The 24658-nt window shown below is 42.0% G+C and overlaps 1 protein-coding gene across 1 annotated transcript in view; it reads right to left on the bottom strand.

The window, feature by feature from the left end:
• zc3h3 (zinc finger CCCH-type containing 3) overlaps positions 1-24658 on the bottom strand; it is a 276956-nt gene that overhangs the window by 142930 nt on the left and 109368 nt on the right. Inside the window, exon 4 of the mRNA XM_080194548.1 lies at positions 14693-14877. Within this exon, the coding sequence (XP_080050674.1) occupies positions 14693-14877 (185 nt within the window). The remainder of the gene's footprint in view (positions 1-14692; positions 14878-24658) is intronic.

Raw genomic sequence — 24658 nt, 5'->3', positions numbered from 1 at the left:
GCAGTTTTTCGCCACGTAAGTAATAGCACACCTAGTGGTCAAATATTATACTATTGTTCTGCACTTATGCAAACTATTTTTTTAAAAAATTCCACTGTTGCTCTAGTGCTGTTTGCAAATTTCTCCATCTACTTCACTTGAATTAGATCATTCTTGATTTGATCTCTCCTTGATTAAGGGCTGCTGCCTGCTTAGAGCCTCAAGTCTTCCGATAAGTCATCTCACTAATTACAGACGCAGAGGCTCCTATGTCCACCTCTATCTTGATTTCCTTCCCATCAACCTCCACTGTAACATAGATAGGATCTGTACGTGCCTCAATCACATTAAACATATCGTAAGAGTGCTCATCTGCCTACTCTGAGCTTTCTGGGTGATGCACAGCTGACCAAAGCTTTTTCAAATTTGAATCCAAAAATGTGTTGATGAGGTGGATTAGCCAAGATAAATATGTGGGGTTACAAGGATGGGGTCGGGGTTGGGCATGGGTGAAATGCTCTTTCAGAGAATTAGTGTAGACTTAATGGGCCAAATGGCCTCTTCGGAACTGCAGGAAATCTACACACTCTCCTGCCTTATGAAAATGACTATGGAACTTGAAACACTGGACAATCACTCAGGGCTTAGAATTGTGATGATTATGAATGAATGCAATTAAATCAGCCAATGAAATGTCTCCTGGTTTCTGTGATGTTGCTAAATTCCTTACTAACTTGCAAGTCTTAATCCTGTGCACACACACAGGAGAATTGAGTGCTTTTTAGCCTTGTCTATAATTCCATCTGTCAAGAAGAAGTGTTCCAACCTTTCAATACATCAGTCCAGTCCCCATTCTCTTCCAAAAATTCACTGACAGTCCTGAACATAGTAAAAAGTCTGACAACACCAGGTTTTAGTCCAACCGATTTATTTGATAATACTCATAGTCATGGTGTTGTTTACCTATTTTTCATCAATAAACTCAAAAGCCTGTCAGTGCCCTTGACTACCATTCACACTGCAAAGGGGCTATTCAGTGCAACTCTTCATAGTGCTATGATGAATCCGAATTTTCCTTTCCTTTTATTTTGCCTTTTTCTCCTTGTTGCCAAAAACTTGACCACTAAAAGATAGTCCAATGTTCAATCTTCTTATAAAAATATTAAAATACTGTACAGCGTGGACTCAGAACTGGAAGTAGCCACTTACAGATCTGTCGTGCTAAGACTAAACCCATGATAGCCCATGCTCCCGATGATGTCACTCATGTATGTTCATACCTTCAAATAGCAAGATAACACTCTATATCCTCAATCCCTTTCCACATCAAATTTCACTTTAAGAAGTTGTTATTCCCACTGATTATACTCCTGAATTACATACAGCTGCCACCTCAAGGCCCTGTACAGGTAACTTCAACACTGTCCGAGATGGATTGTCCGCATCAGCCGGAAGGACAAGTGTACTAACATTAGCTTCCTTGAAGGAGCCAAGAGCACCAGCATCGAGGCCATAATCATGTAAGCCTACTCTGCTGGGCTAGCCACATGTTTAGGATGCCAGAGTCCAAACTGCCAAAGCAAATCTTCTTCTCCCGGCTCAAGGAAGGCTCCTAAACCAGATGTGGAGAAAAGAAGGGCTTCAAAGACACGCTGTAGGCTCAAGTCATGCAACACAGAAATCAATGCCTGGGAGACCCTTGCTCAGAAGAAACCTCCTGTTTGAAGGGACATAATTCTTCGAGGACACCCAAAGGCAAGAAGAGGTCTGGAAAATAAGCCTGAGAAAGGAGTGCCAAAGATGTTGAGTCCAAGGACCAATTCCGCCTCTGGAAACGCCTGCCAAATGTATGGTCTGATACACGACTCAGGGATTATTCTCATCAGCCATGAAAAGATCCACAGGACCCATGACCAGTGGCATGGAGTTCTTAGGTGAGCAATCATACTCATCAGCGAGTGACTGCTGAACATTCTCAGTGTCTCCATTCTATTACTTTATTCCGTAATGAGGTCTTGGCTTGATCTGTCACCCTTGCTCGGAATATGACATCTGAATCCCTCAACCAGTTCACCACTTATAATTTTCAATGGGAAATTACCATTCCCTTCACAAACATGCTATCTGAATGAATTGATCAGATTACAGCCTGACAATTCACTAATATGAGTGGACTACATTATAACTTGCCAATTCACTAAGGTATGGGACATTGGAGTGAAAGGCTGGGAGGGTTGATCCAATGTATGGAGTTGGAAACAGACTTTTTTGAAGGGCTTGGGAGAAAGCACTCGCTTAGAACATAGAACATTACAGCGCAGTACCCTTCAGCCCTTGATGTTGCACCAACTTGTGAAACCAATCTAAAGCCCATCTAACCTACACTATTCCAAATCATCCATATGTTTATCTATTGACCATTTAAATGCCCTTAATGTTGCACTTCCGTGGGAAAATAGAATAATGCAGCAAACAAGATCATTCAGCCTACTGTGTTTGTGTTTTTTTAAGAAAGTTATCCAATTTGTCCTACTTGCCTCCTGTTTGCTCATTTTCCTGCAAATTTTCAAGTACTTATCCATTTCAATTTTGAAAGCTATTACTGAAACTGCTTCCACCAAACTTTCAGAATGTGAGAAAGGTCAGAAAAGCTGGCCTACATATAACTACAGCAAATTTCGAACTAGACCTATCTGGCCTTCCTACAGATAGCCCATCTCTTCTATCTTGTCGATCCAGCACTGCCATAAATCTATATTGAGCCCATGGTAACTTGGCTGAGAGCTCTGGTTCAGAGGTTGGTGAGCTCTTGTCCCATATAAGGCCTTGAGCTTAAAATTTAAGGTGATAATTTAACACCTACTGAGGAAGTGCTGTACTATCAGAGATGCTTTCCTTTTCATGAGATTTCAAAATTGGGGAGGGGTCCGTCCGAGTTTAGGGAAGCAATGGTTGAGCTGGTAGCTCTTTGGATGCCCCATTCAACAATCTTCCTTTTTAACCAACATCACCACAAAAAAGAAACAAAGGCCATTTCTGTAGAAAGTGTTGGAAATACTCAGCAGGTTCGGCAGCATCTGTGAAGTTAATGTTTTGAATCCAATATTACTCTTTAGACTCTTCTTCCCAAATAATTTTGGGATGTTATACTTTTATATTTGTGGTTATTTTTGGAGGTTGACTTGACTGAAACAGAACAGCTGCTGTATGTGCTTACGTAACAAGCCACTGCAATACTAACTTGTGCAAAGCATTCTCTACATACTTCCAGTTATGTGATAAGATGATGCAGAAATCTTATTGAAGGCCTGACATAAGTCCCCAGTGATGTTGTTCTAGTATCTTGTACTTTTGGGCTCAGTAATATTACAGCCAATACACTGGCTTAGTAACTATTTAAGAGAAAATTCAACCCAAAATTAATTCTTTAGATACAGGTAAGGTGGGGGGGGGGGGAAGAAATCACTGTCATTCTATTTTTAACAAGTGCTAACTGTGATAGCCAATTAGTCTTTTTTTAAAATGAAAAAATGAAAGTTCAGAGGGTCTTCTTGGCTACGAGACTGTATGAGCAGCAAGGCTGAGCTTGGAGAGTAAAATAACACCAATCAGTACAAGTTATCTTGACTGCCTCATGAATATGGCTTACAAACTGCTAATCTGACTATTAAACAGGCTTAATCACCCAACAATTTCAGATGGTGCTGATATTGCAACAAATGACCAACCAGGATACCACGATGCAGTGGCTGGGGGAATAATTATCTTTGTGCAGCTTTCTAGCCTCTAACATCACTATCCAGATATAGTTCCCGACTACAACATGTAGGTAAAAGTGCACGTTGCAACAGCAACTCAGACTCTTGAGTGGTATGTAACACACCATCCCCATTATTTGGAAATTAATCATTTAATATATACACAGAGAAACCTCTATGATCAGCAGCCTGAAGGAAGAAGACGGCTCAGTAAGGTCATCGCAGTCTGACATTCTAAGGATCTGCAAATCCTTCTATGCCGGACTGTATGACCTGATGCCAACCGACAGCACGGCCTCCCAGACTTTTCTGTCGTCTATTACGCAGGTCTTAGACGGCGGCGAGCGGGACAGCCTGGACAGACCGGTATCTCTGGACAAGCTGACGAAGGCCGTTGAGTCCTTTCAGAAGGGTAAAACTTCCGGAAGCGACGGCTTACCGGCTGAGTTTTACTCGGCGTTGTGGGACTTGATGGGCCCGGACCTCCTGGGAGTATACAAAAGTATGCTTCTGGAAGGCAGGATGTCAAAATCCATGAGGAAAGGCATCATTACCCTCATCTACAAGCAGAAGGGGGAAGGGAAGAAATTTGAAATTGGCGACCCATTTCACTATTGAACGCGGATTGTAAAATTCTGGCCAAAGTCATCACCAACCGGGTCAAGTCTGCTCTGGGGACAGTGATCCATCCTGATCAAACCTGTGCTGTACCCGGCAGGAAGATCTCTGACAGCCTCGCGCCACTCAGGGATACGATCGCCTACGTGCAGGACAGGCAGGTGGATAGGTGCCTCATCAGCCTCGACCAGGAGAAGGCGTTTGACAGAATATCGCAAAGCTACATGATGGACGTGCTCTCCAAAATGGGCTTTGGGGAGGGAATCCGCAACTGGATCCGGCTGCTCTACACAGACATCAGTAGCGCAGTTTCAGTCAATGGGTGGGAAACAGGTAGCTTTCAAATCAGGTCTGGAGTCAGACAGGGCTGCCCTCTCTCCTCCGTCCTTTTTGTGTGTTGCATTGAACCCTTTGGTTCAATCTCTCTGGAATTCTCTGCCCGTTGAAGTGGTGGAGGCTACCTCGCTAAATATATTTAAGACGCGGGTAGATAGGTTTTTGGTAGGCAAGAGGATTAAGGGTTATGGGGAGAAAGCGGGAAAGTGGAACTGAGCCACTTCAGATCAGCCATGATCTTATTGAATGGTGGGGCAGGCTCGAGGGGCTAGATGGCCTACTCCTGCTCCTATTTCTTATGTTCTTTGCCGAGGCCCACAGAAGCAACCCAGGCATCAAAGGGATGACAATCCCAGGCAGCGGAGGCACGCAGGTCAAAGCCTCCCTGTACATGGATGACGTGGCTGCCTTCTGCTTGGACCCGTCTGTTCGCAGGCTCCTCCAGGTCTGCGAGCAGTTCGAGCTGGCCTCGGGAGCCAATGTCAACCAGGGTAACAGTGAGGCCATGCTCTTTGGGAACTGGGCCGACAAATCCTTTGTCCCCTTCACCGTCAGGGCAGATTACCTGAAGATGCTGGGAATATGGTTTGGAGCGGCAGGGGCATGCGCCAAAAACTGGGACGAGTGCATCACGAAAGCCAGGCAGAAACTGGGCTTGTGGGAGCAACGCTCCCTCTCCATGACGGAAAAACCTGGTGATCCGGTGCGAGGTGCTGTCCGTGTTGTTGTACGTGGCGCAGGTGTGGCCTATCCCCAAATCCTGTGCTGCAGCAGTGACGCGGGCCATCTTCAAGTTTATGTGGAGATCAAAGATGGATTGCGTCCAGAGGGAAGTGATGCACAAATCTCCAGAGAACAGAGGGAAAAACGTTCCCAACGCTGCCCTCATCCTAATGGCCACCTTTGTGTGTGGCTGCATCAAGCTGTGCGTAGATCCTTGGTACACTAACAGCAAGTGCCACTACTTTTTGAGGTTCTACCTGTCCCGAGTGTTGCGAAGGATGGGTCTGGCCACACTGCCGTGGAACGCTCCGAGCAGTTGGACCGTACCGCAGCACCTGTCCTTCGTGGAGAAATTTTTCCGCAAACACACCTTTGACCACATAGCGATTAAGCAGTGGTCAGCGCTTAATGTCCTTGGGGCCCTGAGAGAAAAGGAGACGGCGGATCCTGTCGGATGGTTCCCTGAGCAGACTGTCAGTGTCACCTGGCAGAACGCCTCATCACCAGAACTGACAAACAAGCACCAAGATCTGGCTTGGCTGGTGGTGAGAAGGGCACTCCCCGTCAGATCCTTTATGCACGCTTGAGGTCTCAACAGCACCGCACGCTGCCCTCGAAGCGGCTGCGGGGCTGATGAGACGGTCGCACACCTCCTTGTGGAATGTGCCTTTGCAAAGAAGGTCTGGAGTGAGATGCAGTGGTATTTGTTGAGGTTCGTCCCAAGCAGCTCGGTGACACAGGACTCTGTGCTCTACGGGCTGTTTCCGGGGACACACACCGAGACAAACATCAACTGCTGCTGGAAGGTCATCAACTCGGTGAAGGACACGCTTTGGTCCTTCCACACTTTGCTGATCTTCCAGCTGAAAGAACTGTCCTCGACCAAGTGTTGCAGACTGGCACATTCCAAGGTCCAGGACTACGTGCTGAGGGACGCGCTGAAGCTTGGGGCAGCCGCCGCAAAGGCACAATGGGGAAAGGCCATACCATAAGGCCTTTTAATGGAGGCAGACCGAGGGCCTAGGAACTGCAGAATACCCTCGACTTGTGTAACTGTGTGCCAATCTGAGCAATAACGGCACACAGTAATTTATTCAGGCATGTATGTAGTTTTAAGTATTGAAATGTAATGACGGTAATTTATATAAATCTGTAAAAATGTTTTGATTCTGCATTGTTTGCAATTCAAAGCCCTGTACATTTGCAATAGTTTAGTTGAGATTTTTATGAATAAAGTATATTTTTGGAAAAAAAATAAACTTTTAAAATTTAATTTCCTGTCATGCTGTTGGTTAATCCCAGCTGTCGTGCTGTTGTACTGCAGCACCTCAAGAGAGAATCCAACTCAAATCCTTACTTCTATTCACAATCCAGTAAATCACACCAACTCATGTGAAATGCCATTTTTCTCTCACTGGTGGCAGAAACATTCTCAAAAATATTGCTATTGGTACATGCAGTATTTCCCATAGACAGGAAGACGTCTGAAGGGCACTTACCAGGCACTTACCTTTTGCACTACAGTAACCAAGTGACCATGGCAGTTTGAGGTTTGCATGAGGTCCATACAGATAGGGCAATGAGTAGAAAAACATAGGAAACAGTACACTGACCTCAAGTGATTATCACCTCAGACCCCACAATACCACTCTCTTTTTCAAAAATGAAAAAATGCAGAGGGAAGAATTGCAGAGGCTACACCATTAATTGCAGACATTGCTTAAAAGGAAAGCATTCAAAATAAAAATGCCAGAGCAACCCAGGATACTTAATTGGAGAAAACCGTTGAGCTGAACTACGAGGAATAGTGAGAATAACAAACATGAACTGATTTCCTAACAGCGAGGCTCAAATTCTTAATAACTAATTTTGCTACATGGCAAATATGAACTTTTTGGGGGCTACTGGGACATGCAAGGATTTCAGTAGCAAAGCAGTAGTAATGTTCACCCTTACTTGCCTAATGTATTCCTAAAGCTTATTGCTTAAATCTGCTTTAGATGCTCCTTTGCTAAAAGTATACTTCACAGAGTGCGAGGCTGGTGACACATTCAACCAGATGCAGAACATATGCATCAGGTGGTTGGGCACAGGCATCTTACATCAATCTGCTAGCTTGTGCAGATTTCGAATGTACTGCACGTTAAATTTGTTTCAGTCTCTCACTCTTCTGGTGGTGAGCTCATAGAGGCAGTTACAGCAGTTCCAAGGTAATCCAACCTATAATATGAATATACGAGGTGCCATAATTCCCCCCACTTTCAGCTAAAAACATTGGGGAGAGGCAGTCTGAAGGTAACACTGGCTGCCTGCTGCCATTTAATGTTCAATTGGCTGTTAACAGATTTGAGGAACCAGCCCTTCTGATCACGAAGCCCTGTCTCAGAGAGTTGCCAGTCAAGGCCATCAGCTGTCCAAGATTTTGGGCTTTGGCTCTGCATGTGGGTATGTCATTAGCATGGGTCTCTCCCTCCACAGGTTGAATCCCAATGGCAGCCTTTTTAAGAGCATTAATTGTACAGAATGGACTCACCTGGCTCATGTATTGGGCTGGCCACCCTCACTGTTTGCCACTCCTCCAAATTTATCAGTATTCTGTATTTTAATGTCCGAGTCATTTATACACATGAAAAATAGCAGCAGTCCAGTCACTGCCTCTCGGAAAGACTATCATTCTTTTGTTATAAAAGCAGCCATTTACCACAGCTCACTGTTTCCTTCCCTTGAGCCAATTTTTTTATCCAAGCTGACGCTGACCCCTCCTATTCCACAAGCTACAATTATTTTCACTAGCCTTTCACAGTACGGTTAAATAGTTTCTTAAAATTCACATGGACAACACCCAATGCACTGCACTCCCTTCATCAATCTTACATCATCAAAAAATTCAGTTGGTTGAAAATGATCTGCCTTTCACAAATCAGTGTTGGCGCTTCTGAACAAACTCAGTTTCTGTCATCTTTATAGAATCCACAGCATCATAGAATCCCTAAAGTACAGCGGGAGGCCATTTGGCCCATCAAGCCTGCACCAACAACAATCCCATCCAGACCCTATCCCCATAACCCCATGTATTTACCCTGATAACCCCCCTTGATACGACAGGACAATTAATCAAGGTCAGTCAACCTAACCTGCATATCTTTGGATCATGGGAAGAAACCGGAGCACCTACAGGAAACTCATGTAGACGTGGGAAGAACGTGCAAACTTCACAGTTACTCGAGGGCAGAATCAAACTCGGATCCCGAACACTGAGGCAGCAGCATTAACCACTGTGCCACCATGCTAATTCTACTGATATTTTGTAGTTTAGTTCATTTATTAGTGTCACAAGTAGGTTTACATTAACACTGCAATGAAGTTACTGTGAAAATCCTCCCATCCTTAGGGGAATCCTCTTCCTTAGTAAACACCGATACAAAGTCTCATGAAATTAACAGACCAAGAGGCTAAGGCAGATTTATACCAGATGTAAAGCATCCAGTATCATGACCTCCTACAATAGGCCAGTCCAGGTAGATTCCTAGAGCAGTTAAAGCCATGGTTCCAAACGTATTTAACTGAAGCAGTAGAGGATGAACTGCTAGTCACTGACCTCATGAAGCAGCCTGCAATAATGAAATAGAATATGGCAGTAGCAGAAAATACTTTCAACTTTTAAATTATCAGAGGAAATTTTGATGTACAAATCCCTGAAAGGCTTTAAGAGCAAACAGTTCCTCCAGTATTTTCCTTTGCTTTAAAACAAACTCACAGACTTGGAACATGGAAAGGCCGTGCTATCTAATTGACTGTGCACAATTTCTATGATCACAGACTCTTCCCCCAATTCATTTAACTTTGAGGGAAGTAACCACAGATTTGCTTGCAGCTCTTCAATCTCCCTCAGGAGACTGAGCAAGCAAAGAGATGGAGGATATAACACACAAACCCATGAGAAATGATTTAATCTCTTGAGTGAGCTGAGCTGATAATTCATGAGTAGCAAAGTTGGATGCAAACCATGTTCCACAAGTCTGCACAACATACCATATGTTAAATTAAGTGGGTGAAGAACTAAATGTAACGTTAATTAGTTAATGAGGGAAAAGAAAAGAGATGAATTTAATTGTGCATAGTATTCCTCAGTGAGTCTAGTTCAGCTCAAGGCAATGCAAGTTCTAATGATTCTTATGCGATATGGGTTCAGATTGATGCTTGTTCAGGGGCAGAATCCTAATCCAAGTCTTGCTCAAGGGGCTGTTCTCAGTGATGCCGCATTAAACTTATCACAAATGGGTGAATGGCCATGTTTCTTCCCAAATATCAAACATATCACTGTTGGGGCAGTGAAGAGGAAAGAAAAAAAGCAACCATGGGGACAATAACTTTATTTTTATAAAGGGTGTTTTCACTTCCTTTGTGGAAGCTTTGATAATCAACCACACATGGTCATTGCCTCACCATTTTCTTCAGAGGGAAGGGGAATTGAATAGTTTGATCAATATTCAGGAATCAGGCAGGTTGCAAGCGTTGTCATACAAAGGAAATAAAAATGTTTGAGGAGGGCAACAGATGAAGCTGGCAGTTGCAAATCGCCTGTTCCATTTTTGTGATTTCATAATGAAAGATAGGGAGGACTACCTAAAAAATCACGTGAATTAGATTGATTTTCAAATAAAACTAGCTCTTGTAATTATAACATAATACAAGGTTACCAGTTTCATGTAGTTCCAATTTAATATTTAACATGCTAAAAGTCTGCATAAATCATGTTAAACATAAGGCTCTTAGTTAGCTTTCCTTTATTTAAGTGATATCAGTGACTAGCAGGTGAATCTCCTCTTTTTTAAAGTAGTAACGTTTATTAGAATTAGTAAGGTTTATTAGATAATAAACCTCAAGTACCAAGTGATAGGGGAATAGCAGGGCTATTCCAACCTCTGGAGTGCACATTCCATTCTATGTTGGAATCCCAGGACACTTCCCGTGATCTGGATAACCATATGTGCAAAAAAGTGTCATTGATTGTAGCAGCTCATGCTTTGGTTTTCGGAGCTTGAGCATCAGGTGGCATGGCATCCCTGTGGTGCATCTGTGAGGTTGAGGGGTCCGTGGATAGCACGGTTAAGGTCGCTCCGCAGCAATAGAGTATGCGGAGAAAGAGTGAATGGATGACCAGACAATCAGGAAGAAACAGGCAAATAGACACATTTGAGTGCATCTCTCTCTCCAACCAGTATTAAATTAGAAGTGCTGATGAAAATGTTGGTTCATCTGGGGAATGCAGCTAAAACAAAGTCTACGATACCGAGGTTGGCTCAAAAGTACAGGATGGTGGGGATTGGATAGGGAGAATCAAGAGCGCAAAAAGATCTGGAAGAACAATAGTGATAGAAACTCAATAGCTGGAGGCTCAGACAGGTGTTTCTGCAGACATGAATCCAAGATGATTTTTGCCTTCCTGGTGCCATGGTCATGGATGTCACAGAATGATTGCAGAGCACTTGGAGGGGGGAGATCGAAATGCCAGTAGTCGCGGTCGACATTGGTATAAATACTCAGACAAAAAGAGGGGTTTGGTCTGAAGTCAGAGTTTAGGGAGCTAGGATGGAAATTAGCAAGCAGAACCTCAAAAGTGGTAATCTCTGGATTACTCCTAATACATGATGTGGAGATGCTGGTGTTGGACTGGGGTAAGCACAGTAAGAAGTCTCACAAAACCAGGTTAAAGTCCAACAGAGCAGAAACTAATGGCCAAGTTCTGCACACGAGGACGGCCTCAACCAGGATCTTGGGTCCATGTCACACTACCTGTAACCCCCACGACTTGCCTGGGCTTGCAAAATCTCATTAACTGTCCTGGCTGGAGACAATACACATCTCTAACTTGTGCTTGGTCCTCTCTCCATTCATATTGCCTGTACCTTTAAGACTTGATTTCCTGTAAAGACTCACATTCCAATCATTACTTTGTAAACTGAGTTTATGTCCATATACGCTCTGTTTGTGAACATAAGTCCTCACTCATCTGATGAAGCAGCAAGACTCCGAAAGCTTGTACTGCCAAATAAACCTGTTGGACTTCTTACTGTGCTTTTAAAGAGGCAAAGTCAAGGTATATTCCCATGAAGGAGAAAGGTAGGGAAAACAAAGGCTAAGCTCTCGATGACAAAGGAGAAAAGGGTTAAGATGAAAAAGAAAAAGATGCTGATAAAATGATGGACAATACAATTGAAAGACAGGTTGAATATTGAAGGTTCAGAGGGAATTTGAAAACAAGAGAAACAAAGAGTAATAAGAGAGACTGGAGGTTAACATAAAAGGCAATAAGCATAGAAATAGTAAACAAATGGTAAAAGGAAGAGTGGAACTGATTGGGAATCAAAATTAGCATTTACAGTAGCAGGGAAGGGCATAGCTGAGGTACAAAATGCATATTTTGCATCCGTCTTTACCAAAGAAGACACTATCTTGGCTGTAGTAAAAAAGCAGTTAATTTACACATCTGAAGAGTTTAAAATTGATAAGATGGTGGTATTGGACAAGCTATCTGTACTTAAAGTTGATCAGGGCCAGATGAAATGCATTCACAGATACAAAAAGCAAGAGGAAGATAAAAAACAATAGATTATCTAGACCATGACTTATGGCACAATTTCAAGCTTTGTAAATGATACAAAACTTGGAAGGAACAGAATGCAGAACTTCAAACTTTTGGGATGAAAGGTTGTTGTATGAGGAAAGGTTGGACCTTTATTCATTGCAGTGTAGAAGAATGAGAGGTCACCTTATTGAAAACTACAAGATTCTGATGGCCTCGACTGGTGGATACTGAGAGGATGTTTTGGTTCAAGGGGGAGATCTAGAACTAGGGACACAGTTTAAAAATAAGGGGCTCCCATTTAAGACTTTTCTAGGGTCATTAGTCTTGGGAATTCGCCTCTACAGAGAAAAATGTAGCCTGATTCATTGACTGAGTTTGCAGCTGAGTTAAACAAATTTTTAATCGACAAGGGAATCCAGGACTATGGGGTAAAAGCAGGATCATAGGTGGGGGGAAGGGAGGCAGGAAAATAGTGTTAAGACCACAATCTAGTCAGTCATGATCTTACTGAATGGCAGAACAAGCACATACCTGCTCCTATTTCTTATGACCTTATGAAAAGGATATAGACAGGTTGATGGAATGGGAAACAAATGGCACATGAAATTTAATGTAGAGCAACATGAAGTGATGCATATTGGAAGAAAGAATGCAGAGAGACAATATAAAATCAAGGGTCTAATTCTAAAACCCATGCAAAGCAAATTGAAGCCAGTCAATAAAATATACAACACCCTTGGTTTTATTAATAGGGGTATAAAGTACAAAAGCAAGGACATCATGTTTGAGCTTTTATAGAACACCAGTTAAGAACATAAGAACATAAGAAATAGGAGCAGGAGTAGGCCATCTGGCCCTTCGAGCCTGCCCCGCCATTCAATAAGATCATAGCTGATCTGTCGTGGCTCAGTTCCACTTTGCGGCACTCTCCCCATAACCCTTAATCCCCTCTCTTATCAAAAACCCATCAACCCGCTTCTTGAAAATATTTAGCGAGGCAGCCTCCACCACTTCAACGGGTAGAGAATTCCAGAGATTCACCACCCTTTGAGTGAAGAAGTTCCTCCTCAACTCCGTTCTAAAACGCCCCCCCCCTTTATCTTGAGGCTGTGCCCCCTAGTCCTACTGTCTTTTTTGAGCGGGAAGAGTCTCTCCACCTCTATCCTATCCATCCCATTCATCATCTTATACGTCTCAATGAGATCTCCCCTCATTCTTCTAAACTCCAACGAGTACAAGCCCAGTTTATTCAGCCTCTCCTCATAGCTCAACCCCCTCAACTCCGGTATCAGCCTAGTAAACCTCCTCTGCACTCCCTCCAAGGCCAAAATATCTTTGCGCAGGTGCGGCGCCCAAAACTGCACACAGTACTCCAGCTGCGGCCTCACCAATTCAGCCTCATCTGGAGTATAGTATCCAATTCTGGGCACCACACTTTACAAAATGTGTGAAAGCATTACAGGGGGTGCAGAAAACAGAAACTAGAAGCAGGGGTGGGTCATTTGGACCTTTAAGCCTGCTCTGCCATTCATTACGATCAATTCATTATCCAGACCACCCTTCCTCCCATATCCTTTGATCCCTTTAGATTCACAAGAGCGATACCGTTGATGGGAATTTCAATTATGTAGGTAGATTAGAGAAGTTCCTTGGAGAGAAGATTCAGAAAATTTAATAGAAGCATTCAAAATCTTGAGGAGTAAAGACAGAGTAGATTGGGAAAAACTGTAACCATTGGTCAAAAGATCAAGAATCAAGAGTATTTAATTAAGGCAATTAGTAAAAGTAGTAATGGTGACATGAGGAAAAATCCTTTTCATAAGAACATAAGAAATAGGAGCAGGAGTAGGCCATCTAGCCCTTCGAACCTGCCCCGCCATTCAATAAGATCATGGCTGATCTGTCGTGGCTCAGTTCCACTTTCTCGCCCTCTCCCCATAACCCTTAATCCCCTCTCTTATCAAAAACCCATCAACCCGCTTCTTAAAAATATTTAGCGAGGCAGCCTCCACCACTTCACGGGCAGAGAATTCCAGATATTCACCACCCTTTGAGTGAAGAAGTTCCTCCTCAACTCCGTTCTAAACCGCCCCCCCTTTATCTTGAGGCTGTGCCCCCTAGTCCTACTGTCTTTTTTGAGCGGGAAGAGTCTCTCCACCTCTATCCTATCCCTCACTGTGAGTACTTAGGACCTGGAATGCACAGTCCGACTGTGGTGGAGACAGATTCAATCCAGGGATCCATGCAAGAATTGGATACATATCTGAAAAGGAAGAATGTGCAATGCTGCAGGGAAAAGGCAAGGGAGTGGCACTAGTTGAACTGCTCCTTCAAAGAGCCAGCACAGACACAATGGGCTGAATGGCGTCCTTGTCGGCTGTAACAATTCAACGATTCTGTATTGAATTGAGATCCCCACTAAGTAAATCTGGCCAAAACACAAAAATATTCATCAATGCTTTTTCGGATGCCTGTAACTTCTCAGCAAATAGTTTAAAAAGCAAACTATTGCAAATTGTTGCATTTATGTCACAAGGATACAGCACAGGGTGATGGACATTCAAATCACTAAGAATCTGGAGGTAAACTCAATATTGGGCACTGAAAATTATTTTCAATTCTATTAGGTTTGGATGGCAGTTGAACTGTCCTCGTTTAGTGATCATTTCAGGACAGTTAGTCGCTTTACCTGATTTCACAGTGCTCCTTGTACTTGTGACTCCACTTTTGATAGGATTGGCACAGCTTTTAGAAAGCTTGTTGGCTGAAACACGGTACAGCACTCCCTCGATGCAGCGCATGCCTTTCATCTTCCATCTCTGCTGAAGGAATCTATAATTGCTGCTCAGTCTCGCTCGGTTCAGGAGTGGTGACCTGCAAGGAAAGAAAAGAGAAAGCCTCAACAAAACAAGAATGGGATGCAATCCTGATGAAAAACCAGTTCCAGCTCAAATTACCTCCATCAGTCTCCACTGATCTGTGTCTATAGCACAGCTTCTTTTTTATCCTTTTCATCCAAAAATTTGCTGCTATTGCAGGACTTGGACAATTAAATGATAGCATATAGTTAGAAGTTAATTACTACCTGCTTTCATACAGCTGCAAAATATCTTTCAGAAAAATGTACAGTAAGTGCAGGATGAAACAGAGAACACTTGATTCATATTATAGACCCATCTCAGTCACCAGAACTGTGGTATGTCAACGTCATTTATATATAAAAAAAAAATAGGAATAGGGGTATTTGGTCCTTGGAGCCAATGAAACCATGACTGATCTTCTATCTCCCCTACAATCCCCATATCCTTCAATTACCTTAATACAGTACTCAGAAATTTATCTTGAATATACTCAATGGGGACATCTTACCAAAAAAATTTGACGTGCTGAATGAATGTGAAAACAGGAGCAAATTGCACCTATTTTTTCAGCAAGAGGGAAAAAAAATCAGATCTTATCACACTTTGAAAAATGAGGCAAACTGTGATTCTCGCCAGTTGGGGAGATGACCAGAGTCTATTCATGCCGAGAAGCGGGCTGCTGACTGTTAGAGGGTGCAACTGACCTCCCACCGTACTGTACCACTAATCATATTAAAATCAGCTTATGAATAACAACGGCAATTCAGTGCCACTATCATCACGAGTGGCGGGAAACTGGGCATGAACCCAGTTTTTCACTTCTCTCATGATTTTACCAGCTCACCATGCCAATCATCTGGCATTTTGTGCTGGTAAGATTGCCTCCAATGACTGAGCACTCACAGTTCTTTGTTGGAGAAGATTCTAAAGTTTCACACAGATTAAGCCAGGAAATTTCTCTTCATCTCAATCCTAAACGGTTGACCCCTTATTCTGAAACATTTTCCATGTCAGCCCAGGAAATATATTTCCAGCATTTACCCTGTTGAGCCGCTTAAGAATGTGATATATTTCAATTAAACCATATCTCGTCCTAAACTCCAAGGAATATAGGTCTATTCCACTGAATCTCTCCTCAAATGACAATCTCCTCATCTCTATCTCGCAGCACTCCCTCTAGGGCAAGCAAGTCCTCCCTCACACAAGCAGGCCAGAAGTATATAAGGTACTCAGGGTGTGGCATTGCCAATGCCCTGCATAAATGTAGTAAAAGTTCTTTACTCTTAAACTCCAATCCTATTGTAATAAAAGCTAAAACAATGCATTTTTTCCTTCTGACTGCAACCTCCATTATTTATCTGATTTGTCCTCCTCTTCACACAAGCAGCATTTCTATCTAAAAAGGAGGGGATAACAAACAACCTGCTTTGGAGCCCGTGGTTCAATTTCCTTCCAATTCCCCTCTTCTTTTGGAGTCAGCGGCTGATATTTTACAATCTCACTCAGGCGAGGCTCGTAAAATCCCATCTGATGCAAACAGAAAATTCAGTTTTGTGAGCCCTAACCGCTCCAATTCCGGGATGGCCAAGGCAGTAAAATTCTGGCCAGCAGAACATGGTATAACAACATGGCTGAGATCAAACTTTTAGTGCCCTTGAAAAATTAACAAGCGACCAGCCACCATCTCTCAACTCCTCAAGGCCTGTTTGATTTTAAATATCTGCCAAGCAGTCTAAGCACCTAGAGCCAAAGTGTTGCAGTGTATTCATTTGAAAGATTTTTGCGCTGTTGTCTCAAACCAGGAACTCATTGGGACTGAATTTACCAAAACAAAAGGCTTCCAGATTTTGACTTCTCAGGTTCTGGAAACTACGTGAACAGATAATCATTTCTGTGTTTCTTTTACTATTGCAGCCTTTTGTTGTCACCTTCCCCTTTCTCAAAGACCCCCTGTCCTCCACCAGGTTCAAATGTGAATAACTAATCTTTTGAGTTGCTCATAAAAAGTGAGTTTGTTGCAAATTATTATTAAATTGGATCACACAGAGTTTTGGGAGACATGTCACAACATTTTAAAATGTGAGGGGCAGCACGGTGGCACAGTGGTTAGCATTGCTACCTCACAGTTCCAAGAACCTGAGATCAATTCCCGGCTTGGGTCGTTGTCCATGCAGAGTCTGCATGTTCTCCCCATGTCTGCGTGGGTTTCCTCCCACAGTCCAAAGATATGCGGGTTAGGTGCACTGGCCATGCTAAATTGTCTCCTAGTGTAGGTTAGAGGAATTAGCGGGGTAAATGTGGGGTTAAGGGGTAAACTTTCGGTTTTTGGTGTAAACTCGAAAGGCCAAATGGTCTCCTTCTGCACTGCAGGGTTTCTCTGATTCTTTCTATGAATTCAGAATGAAGAAGTTCAGTTTTTCTCTCCTCTTTGTAACAAACCCCAAGTGTGCAAAGGAGCTGGATTATCAGCAAAGCCTTTGGCGCCTACACTGAAGTAGCTAGGAGGAGTTATAAAGAACTTTAAATGTACATAGCACCTTTCACCTTCACCTAAATACTTCAGAGTCACTTATATTGAATTACAACCATTATTGTTTAGTACTCAAACATGCCAGCCAGTATATGGCCAAGGAAGACTCCACAAACAGCAATGAAATGAACGATCAGACTTGACAGTATCGTTTGAGGTATGATTGCTAGCCAGGAAAATATGAGCTTGCTGTTTTCCTTTGAAAAAGTGCCGTAGGATTCTGCATTTCAACTAATTTGCTAGTCTCAGTTCCCTTTAAAGTGTACCTGACAAAAATCTTTCAAGCTATTAATCTTAGTTTTGAAAATTTAAATTGAACTACTCTTAACTGCCTACTTGGGTTAGTGGAGCAGATGGGGAGTTCCAGATTTCCAATATGCTGTGTGACTCTGCTATCACAAATGATCAATCTAGCTAAAATTTAAGGTTCTGGACTCTCTCATCAAGAGGAACAGTTTCTGTCCATCCGGCCCATCAAATCCTTTAATTATCATAATTTTTCAATTGGCTTACCCAATAATGAAGGGAATACAAACCAAGTAAACTGTCCTTGTAATTTAGCCCATTAAGCCCTGCTATTTTATGAAACTCATGTATGATTAACAAAATATTTTGGATTTATAATGCGTAAATACAACTCCATATAGTTACAAGCATAAACACCAGGAAAGTCAGAAATATCAACCAACAGCATGAAATATGAAAACGTCAGTAAAACATCTTGCTAGCATTTCCCACATAGATACAAAAGTGGCTTAATTTAATTATGAATACAGCCAAATTACAAGGAATTCTTCAATGCAGAAACAGAAGAAGTAGCAAAGCTTGACACAAGATGACATCATATCCAATTCCAATATATGACAGTTTGATGGACATAGAGGAGATTCCAGAGGTTCCTAGTAGGATGGAAGTGCCATCCCAAGAAGAATTATCGACTGGTCTGAACAGGATACTGAAACTGAGAGGGAACAGGATATATTATTCAAGCGTTGGCGCAGTTGATGTATGGCGCTCTTCATTTCCTGCATTACCTATGAATGGATGCTTAAAGTTGCTGTTCACGAAAGCAAACATAATTGATAGCTGTAAGCTACAACAAGTCAGTTAATAAAGAGGTTCAACCATTTTTTATATGTTAGGGACAGTTGGGGGAGCTGGTTACACAATGAAATTCAATTGAGATTCAGATAACTTTGTATATAAGCTTTAACATACAAATTAATAGACAGACACCTCAAAATGAATTGAAGGATGTCCAAATTGGTGTTATGAAGACAATAGATAACTGGAAGTAACTGCAAAGCAGCAATCTAGTAAGGGATTGAGATGATTTACAAATACATTATAAAATTTATGATTATGTGTCTTCCAACTGGCATGTTAGACATCGGTAGATAATGATAGATTTCCTACGATCATGGCGATTGCGGCATCCGACAAATAAGAACATAAGAAATAGGAGCAGGAGTAGGCCATCTGGCCCTTCGAGCCTGCCCCGCCATTCAATAAGATCATGGCTGATCTGTCGTGGCTCAGTTCCACATTCCCGCCCTCTCCCCATAACCCTTAATCCCCTCTCTTATCAAAAACCCATCAACCCGCTTCTTAAAAATATTTAGCGAGGCAGCCTCCACCACTTCAACGGGCAGAGAATTCCAGAGATTCACCACCCTTTGAGTGAAGAAGTTCCTCCTCAACTCCGTTCTAAACCGCCCCCCCTTTATCTTGAAGCTGTGCCCCCTAGTCCTACTGTCCTTTCTGAGCGGGAAGAGCCTCTCTGCCTCTATCCTATCCATCCCATTCATCATCTTATACGTCTCAATGAGATCTCCCCTCATTCTTCTAAACTCTAACGAGTACAAGCCTAGTTTATTCAGCCTCTCCTCATAGCTCAACCCCCTCAACTCCGGTATCAGCCTAGTAAACCTCCTCTGCACTCCCTCCAAGGCCAAAATATCCTTGCGCAGGTGCGGCGCCCAAAACTGCACACAGTACTCCAGCTGCGGCCTCACCAATGCCCTATACAGCTGCAGCAAGACCTCCCTACTTTTATATTCAATCCCCCTCGCTATGAAGGCCAGCATCCCATTCGCCTTCCTGACCACCTGCTGCACCTGCAGGCTGGGTTTTTGCGACTCATGCACAAGGACCCCGAGGTCCCTCTGCACCGTCGCCTGCTGCAGTTTTTCGCCACATAAGTAATAGTCCTTCCTACCATTCTTCCTACCAAAGTGGACCACCTCACACTTGCCAACATTAAATTCCATTTGCCATTTCCTGGCCCATTCGCCCAGCCTATCCAGATCCTTCTGCAGACTCTCCACACCCTCCGCACAATTTGCCTTTCCCCCAATCTTGGTGTCTGGTGTTACCTTATGATTTTCCTTACCATAGAAGCTGTACCTGGACCTAAAGTGACCACAACTATATGAATGGTAAACAGAGTTTGAAATGAATCTCTTGCTGGCGATTCTACAACTAGTAGCTGTCTATAATCCATGCCCTCTAAAAACCATGCAAAAGTGATTCAGTGACAAAAAGGCCAGGATTGAAAGTATGCCTCGCCCTGAAGGTACCAGCCAGAATTCCTGCATCAGAAAAGGCAGCTGCCATCTTCAGCTTCCAAAGCTCTATGGACATCATTAAAGGGATGACTAGGAATGTTGCCAAAATGGGCAAAAAACTCAACTTAGAAATTGCATCAGAGGGTGTGGATGAATTGCTGGCATTACATTGTGAAAAATTAAGAATGAGGACCACACTGAATTGGAACAGCAACAAACGTCAGAGAAAAAAGAGGATGCACCCACTGTTGAAGGGATTCCTCTGTAAAGTCTTGAACAGCACACCTTTTGGCCAAAGCATTTCAACATTTGGAAGCTACCATGTCCCTGTTTAAGGAACATGACCCCAACGTTAAACACAATACATTAGTGAATTGGGGCATTTACAACATTTATATCTGCTGCAGAGAAATTTACATGAAGAGGACATATCTGCCCAAATTTCCTTGGACACTCTCTTTAAGAAAGCAGAGAAGACTCCAGAAAAATCTAAAGACAAGACTCCTAGAGTTTAGAAGAATGAGGGGAGATCTCATTGAGACGTATAAGATGATGAATGGGATGGATAGGATAGAGGTGGAGAGACTCCTCCCGCTCAGAAAGGACAGTAGGACTAGGGGGCACAGCCTCAAGATAAGGGGGGGGGCGGTTTAGAATGGAGTTGAGGAGGAACTTCTTCACTCAAAGGGTGGTGAATCTCTGGAATTCTCTGCCCGTTGAGGTGGTGGAGGCTGCCTCGCTAAATATTTTTAAGACGCGGGTTGATGGGTTTTTGATAAGCGAGGGGATTAAGGGTTATGGGGAGAGGGCGGGAATGTGGAACTGAGCCACGACAGATCAGCCATGATCTTATTGAATGGCGGGGCAGGCTCGAAGGGCTAGATGGCCTACTCCTGCTCCTATTTCTTATGTTCTTATGTTCTATGACGACTCCAGCCAACAACCCTTTAAAATCTCCAACCAAAGTCTAGACCCACCCACAAGCCCTGGAATAAAGATAACAAACTACTGTAAGGCTTTTAAAAATTCTTATTGCTTTTTAGATAATTTGTAGGTCATGTACAGCAGACAATACTGTACAGTATATGCCTCTATACTTCTATGTTTTAATGTCAATATGTTACTGTTGATATATTACTCATCCTTAAATGAGCACAAAATTTTTAAGTTATTTTGTTGAAAATATGATATCAGGCCTTGGTTCAAGAGCCAATCCCCTGTTAATAACACTGTTTCTTATGGGAAAATCGGTTTCGACTTATAATGTTTTGACTTGAGGTGCATTTTACAGTAACCAATTTTGTCACAAATCCAAGGACTGCCTTTACAGGCTCAAACTTGAGGACTACTGGAATACATGAATTTGTGAAGAATTTGATCGATTATTTGGCTGAAATCATGTTTTGCATGCCAGTGTTGGCATATTGCAGATAAAATACACAGATGTTTTCTCAACTATGCGCTCTTCATCTTCTCACCTTATTGTAGGGCAGCATTATCACAGGGAAAATTGAAAACGTCTAAGACGCATGCAGGCAGATGAACAAACTTGGTTGAAAATTATGCAAAGGGGACTGCCAATGATTCACATTAATTTTGTGAAAACAAAAAGAACTTAAAATATTTATTAAATAACTACATTTTTGCTTTACCAAAAGTTGTTTCTCAGATTAAATCCTTATTAAACTCAAAATGCTCTAATCAAAATGTTACATATTCAGTCGGCTGTAATAAATTTTATTAACAATTTATCTATCTACATAAAGCTCTGCAAAGATAGCGAAGCAAAGGTCCAAAATATTCTTTAATCAAAGCATCTTTGCAATTCATTCCTGACCAATTATGTTTTAGACAGAATCCTTCTGATCCTAACCTTCACTTCAGAATCACACCTTCTATCCCCCCTCCCAACATGTCCAATAAAATATTTAATAATTTCAGTCAAAAAGCTATTTTTAACAACAATTTTTATTGTGAAACTGGTACCTATTTGGGTGGCTTTGTCAAAGAGTCAATTATCCTAGCCTCAACTTCTTTTGTCAGGAATCTGTCCCATATTTCCATTATAGTGATATCCCCTTCTCCCCGGTCTGTCACCTCATTTGCAGTTGGTCAGCTTTAATGAGGTGCGAGTTTCAATATACAAATTCAGTTCATTAGCCAGCTTACATCCACACATCATTCTGAATCAAAAAATATATTTATATTGAGACAAATGTGATTCATGTTGAATGAGTCTGTTGTGAACGCTGAGACATCAGCAGTCAGCTCCGTATCTTTAAACTAAGTGTTCTCTAGACCATTTTGACAAGGAGACAAGAATAGGGGCAGGCATTCTGAAGCAGAGCATCACTTTTCATTCAAACCAGTGTCAAACTACTCCACTAAATTGTTGCCCTAACTCAGGGAATGAAATTTCTAAATGAGTCTTATATATAAAAGAGAGTATAAAACTAATGCAATAATAGAAAGGGCATGGACTTGGGAAAGTTCTCCCTCCCTCGACATGCTGTGTCCTGTAATTTCTTTTCCATGAAAACGAGTTGTGCAATCTAAAGGCTTTAGTTAGCAAGACATGTTACTGTGGGAAATTTCATTAAGTGACAAAAAGGAAAGGTATTAAGTGCACATAATGAAGGCTGGAGTGTGTACACTGCCTTAAGACACTTCTCTTTGCACAGTGTAATGGGAGGCATGAACTCTAACTTCAATCCATTTCTAATCCATTTGAAAGACTGCAGCAAATTATCTCCCTTCAATGTGAAAGCACCAAACCAATTTCCTCAGAATAGAAGTGACAATACTGTAGAATTTATCACCATAACCTTGACTCCGAGGTTGTGTGGCAAGCTGAAACCCTACACAAAGAGCGTCAAATAAGGGTCGACGATAATAAACACAAGGAGAGACTGGGTACAAATGATTTTTTAAAAAGCCAGTGGAAGAAAAAGAATTGTCCCAGAGCAACATGTATCTATCACTTTGCAGTTTGTGGTCAATAACAATCAAAGCGTATGAGGGAGTTTCAATTCATTTCACTACTGGAGTCATTAACTGCACAAATAACCTCTAATGCTCTGTGACAGTTTAAGCCTTTTGAGTACTATTTTTCCCCCCACTGTGTCTGCATATGGTAACCAGCAACACAGTGAAGGATTTTGCAATGATGAAATGATTCTTGCCTTGTATAAAATCAGCTTGGCCCCAAGATAAACTGACAATGTCTGACCCTGAGGAAAGCATTTAAGTCCCGTTCCAAGATCTGAGCACGTAAACTGAGCTGACATTCCAGTCAGTGAATATTAATACGAGGCTTTCTGTGTCCGTGCCAAGGTTCAGGTAGAAAGTAAAGATTCTACAATCATTAGAAAAGGACCAGACATAGTTGGAGTGCTACCGGCATAATCTTTCCTCAAATCAATAACATCTAAAACAAAACTAAACTATGGGATGGAACATACAATCCTCCATTGGTTAACAAACTCGCAAGTTTCGATAGACATTCAGTACTTTAAAAAGTTCATCTGAAAGCAAAGGGACATGTAAATCCAGTAGATCATCAACATATCTGCCCATGTCTCCACCATAATGGCATACCAGTGTTGGCATACTGCAGAAATTTGTGCAGACTCAAAACTACTTCCATATCAAGGGCCAACTGCACAAAGCCATCACTGAACTAACTTTATTTACAATTCCCACTGAGAGGACGGCAAAGAGGGCAGTATAACAAAATGGTCAGATTTTTCAATATACTACATACAGCACGTAGCAACGCTGCAATGTGGAAAATTCAAAGCAACGGGTTTATTGATAAAACTGAGAAAGGCAAGGAAGATTGTGACAGGAAGTCTAAAATGACTTTAAATGCTAGAAAATCTGGCAGACATCTTTTCATTCTGCACCCTGTACAATAATTGAGAAACTGTGCTAGAGAACTTGCCCTTGATATGGGAGCACAAAACTTGAGTTAAATGAAGAGGGAAGACCAGTGAAGATCTAGACATCTTTCAAGACTCTTCCTACCACCCTACTTTATGTTGTATAGTCTGTGATTGTTTTAATTAGAACTTTATTAGTTCTTTCTTAGTCATCACATTGAAAACATTACAAGTTGCCTTACAGAGAGCTCTATTGTTTACTAGAAAATGAAAATTTGCTTATACTAGAACAACAAAAATTTGGATTTATATGGTGACTCTAGAATTAATGGCTTGCTAACTTAATGAATTAAGTTAGCAAGCATGAAGGTGGATAGGTGAGAGTTGTTTTCGAGAGCGAAGAAGGCAGCCTGTACAATAGAGAGGGTAAATGAATCCTTAACTAAACAAAAATTCTCGCTAAAACCAGAGCAACTATCAGTATTTTTTAAGATTCCACTAGGTACTTCATTATTCTATCACCTTTTTATGTTTCAACAAGCAAAGAAAGATCAAGAAAAATTGAGAAAACTAAGCTTTGATGAAAAAGCATCATTTTTTTTTGTGAAAATACATGTCAACAGGCATGATACTCATTTGAAAGCCTCTACTTGTTGTTTTTCAGTAGATGTAAAGCAATTGTGTTCCTTAGAAAACAGAACAGCACATCCAGACGAGGCTCTTCACCTGAGCCACAGATTGCCAAGTGTAGGATTGCAATTGATGAGACGAAGCATGAAGTTAATTAGTGTGGGGAGTGGGGTTGAGAGAAAAGAA

This window comes from Carcharhinus amblyrhynchos, chromosome 8, assembly GCF_965287045.1.
Source record: "Carcharhinus amblyrhynchos chromosome 8, sCarAmb.v2.hapA, whole genome shotgun sequence".
Lineage (NCBI taxonomy): Eukaryota > Metazoa > Chordata > Chondrichthyes > Carcharhiniformes > Carcharhinidae > Carcharhinus > Carcharhinus amblyrhynchos.
This window is presented reverse-complemented; position numbering and strand designations above follow the sequence as displayed.